This window comes from Physella acuta, unplaced genomic scaffold, assembly GCF_028476545.2.
Source record: "Physella acuta isolate Inbredline_101_S28 unplaced genomic scaffold, ASM2847654v3 ptg000314l, whole genome shotgun sequence".
NCBI classification, from domain to species: Eukaryota; Metazoa; Mollusca; class Gastropoda; family Physidae; genus Physella; species Physella acuta.
The window spans coordinates 345,003-347,414 of record NW_026731833.1 but is presented as its reverse complement, the minus strand read 5'-3'; the positions used below and the strand labels follow the sequence as shown (position 1 = coordinate 347,414).

Below are 2,412 nucleotides of genomic sequence, written 5' to 3'. Positions count from 1 at the left end.
GAGTTTGTGAAATGTACATTGTGTTTTTTAATTAGTCAACATATTTTACGATATCGCTATATGATTTATCTTTATTGTCCATTAGTCCGTACCATGGTCTTGTTTATATTCTGTTATATTAGTAGATCGTTCTGTACTGAATTAGAAGATTGGTAGATCGTGCTACACTGAATTAGAAGATTGGTAGATCGTGCTACACTGAACTAGAAGATTGGTAGATCGTGCTACACTGAACTAGAAGATTGGTAGATCGTTCTATACTGAACTAGAAGATTGACTTTATGCTGTGCGTGCCTGTGTGCATCATGAGATCAATACTTTTAATAAGTTTATACTTTGTGTTTGTAATACAAACAGCAGGTACATATAAGTTGTTTTTTTGTATACATTTATTACATATTTTACTCATAACTTGGGGTAACAATAAATGCTTGATTGCAGATAAACTCGAATCGTTTGTTGTTGCTGCTTTTTTTTTTAACTTTAATTCTTAACTTTGTCTTGGAGGTCAGTACAATGTGTTGCATATGTTTAAAAGAAATTTTAAATAATTCAATATGTTGGGGCTTAATCAGCATTTCCATGTTACAGATGGTGTAGTTCAACTATCTGCCAACCCAGGTGTGATAGACCTGGGTCTGACGTCATTGACCGTTAGGTGTGACGTCAACCAGACCAGCCAGCAGAACATGTCCGCCATCTTGTCCATCATCGTATCACGTGCTGCCAACAGTTCCAGTTCCTACACAGAGCTGGCCTCTGTGGTCACGTTTCTAGGTCAACGGGTCAATGTCCTGTCGTCAGAAGGTCTCACCGCCAACGGTTCCATTCAACCCACCGGTCACTCTTTTCTGGAACTACACTGGGACCATCCAAGAGATGTGCAGGCTGGACACTACTTGTGTACAGTGCAAGGTCCAGATGCTATCGGACATAATATCGATTGGATTGCTGAAACTGACGTCACAACTAGACATCCTGCCAACGACAAGCTCCTGGACAAGATACAGCAACTAGATCAGGACTTGAAGCTGTCCAATGAAAAACTGGCACATCTTACTCTCGACCTATCCAACATCAACCAGACAACACAAGATTACAACACGGCCAGAGATAGATACATGCAACAGTTGTTGTTTAGTCCAGGTTTCCGTCACAACAACTCCACCTTCGCAATTTCCAGAAACGGCTACATGGATGTCGACGCTGCGGAGAATGTGTGCAAGATTTACGGAGGTTACATTGTTGAGATAGACGACGCTGAAGAATACGCGGCAGTACTGGCGTACTTAAACACCACTAGCTATGTGAACTCTGTCTATATCGGGATCTACAGAGATATCCCACCAGGAGGATATAAACTAAGGCAAAGTGGAACAACTGCACCGTTTTTGATGTTGTCTGAGGATCAGCCGAGGATTGGAACAGACTATGCATGTGTGTATCTGTCAAGGAAATTTAACTGGGAGATGATCACGTATTATTGCATTAACTTTTATCAGGTTTTGTGCGAGTTTCCGCGTGTCGTTTAAATCGTGTTTAAATATTGTTTAAATATTGTTTAAATATTGTTTAAATAGTGTTTAAATAGTGTTTAAATATTGTTTAAATAGTGTTTAAATATTGTTTAAATATGGTTAAATATTATTACATCTTGCACAATTCAACCAATATAAAAATCTTAAAAGTATCGCTAAAATTTTGACACTTCTACTTTTTATTACGTATCTAATTTTCATATACAGAAGTTTTAAAAAAGAAAACACTACTATATACATTGTCGGTTAATATAAAAACAATTAAGAATACGTACAACGTATGAATAGGAGCGCATAGTAAGTGTAGAGACCTAAACTTACTGTTATTTTTATTTTTTTTTGCTATTATCAGCTAAAACAGAATTAAACTACCACAAATAAACATTTTTTTATTTATAAAATGTTGTATTGTCATGTTTTTTAATTAATTACTACTTGCATTCTACCAGTGGCGTAGCGAGGTCGGGCGTCACCCGGTGCGGCACTTAATGGTGTCACCCCATAGAGACACTTCCCAGGGACAAACTTTCAAATTTTCGATTTGCACCCCCCACCCCTCAAACTTTCGATTTGCACCCCCTCAAGTTTTCGATTTGCACCCCCCCCCCTCAAACTTTCGATTTGCAACCCCTTCTCGAGTTTTTCTCTATATATGTTGCTATTTTTTGCCTTGGTGTCACCCCCCTAAATGGTGTCACCCGGTGCGGTCCGCACCCCCCGCCCTCCCCCCCCCCCCCGCCTGCATTCTACCCAATTTAAATTGTTATTTAGAGATTTTAAATAAGATTTATTAATGTGTTAATTTTTCTAAAATACCTTAAAGTTTTACGTACCGACAATGATAAGAGTAGATCACAGTACACCACAATAAATC

The 2,412-nt window shown here is 38.4% G+C and overlaps 1 protein-coding gene across 1 annotated transcript; it reads left to right on the top strand.

Moving 5' to 3' along the window:
• Nucleotides 1-255: 255 nt before the first annotated feature.
• LOC131940253 (uncharacterized) lies at nt 256-1,799 on the top strand. Its single transcript, XM_059298889.1, has 2 exons — nt 256-360; nt 592-1,799. Exons 1-2 carry the CDS (start codon nt 282-284, stop codon nt 1,530-1,532), a joined length of 1,020 nt encoding a protein of 339 aa, XP_059154872.1. The 5' UTR covers nt 256-281; the 3' UTR covers nt 1,533-1,799.
• The last annotated feature ends 613 nt before the right edge of the window (nt 1,800-2,412 follow it).

Coding starts and splice junctions, on each gene's coding strand:
- LOC131940253 (XM_059298889.1), top strand. CDS start 282: ATGCTGTGCGTGCCTGTGTGCATCATGAGATCAATACTTTTAATAAGT. Junction 361..591: donor GTTTGTAATACAAACAGCAG/GTACATATAAGT, acceptor TCCATGTTACAG/ATGGTGTAGTTCAACTATCT.